Genomic DNA, 225 nt, shown 5'->3' with positions numbered 1-225 from the left:
CCCCTTTTTTGACCAAAACCAGCCACTTCTGGGCGAGTTCCTTCCTTCCTCAGCCCTCCTTCCTCACCGCTTTCCTCCTCGCCCTCCGCCATGGTGATGTTCAAGAAGGTGAAGACCTTCGCGGTGGCCTTCAGCGAGCCCGAGAAGATTTATTGCAGCGGGGAGAAGGTGGCCGGGCGGGGGGTGGTGGAGGTGGCCGAGGTGGCGGGGGTCAGCGCCGTCAAA

General features: G+C 62.2%; 1 protein-coding gene across 1 annotated transcript in view; it reads left to right on the top strand.

Annotated features, from left to right (window-relative positions):
• Positions 1-90: 90 nt before the first annotated feature.
• TXNIP (thioredoxin interacting protein) overlaps positions 91-225 on the top strand; it is a gene marked incomplete at its 3' end in the record, with an annotated part of 1938 nt that continues 1803 nt past the window's right edge. Inside the window, exon 1 of the mRNA XM_009868429.1 lies at positions 91-225. This exon is cut by the window's right edge and continues 103 nt beyond it. Within this exon, the coding sequence (XP_009866731.1) occupies positions 91-225 (135 nt within the window).

This window comes from Apaloderma vittatum, unplaced genomic scaffold, assembly GCF_000703405.1.
Source record: "Apaloderma vittatum isolate BGI_N311 unplaced genomic scaffold, ASM70340v1 scaffold24534, whole genome shotgun sequence".
In the NCBI taxonomy this organism is placed as follows: domain Eukaryota; kingdom Metazoa; phylum Chordata; class Aves; order Trogoniformes; family Trogonidae; genus Apaloderma; species Apaloderma vittatum.
The sequence above is the reverse complement of the archived record's forward strand: the minus strand, read 5'-3'. Positions and strand labels throughout refer to the sequence as shown.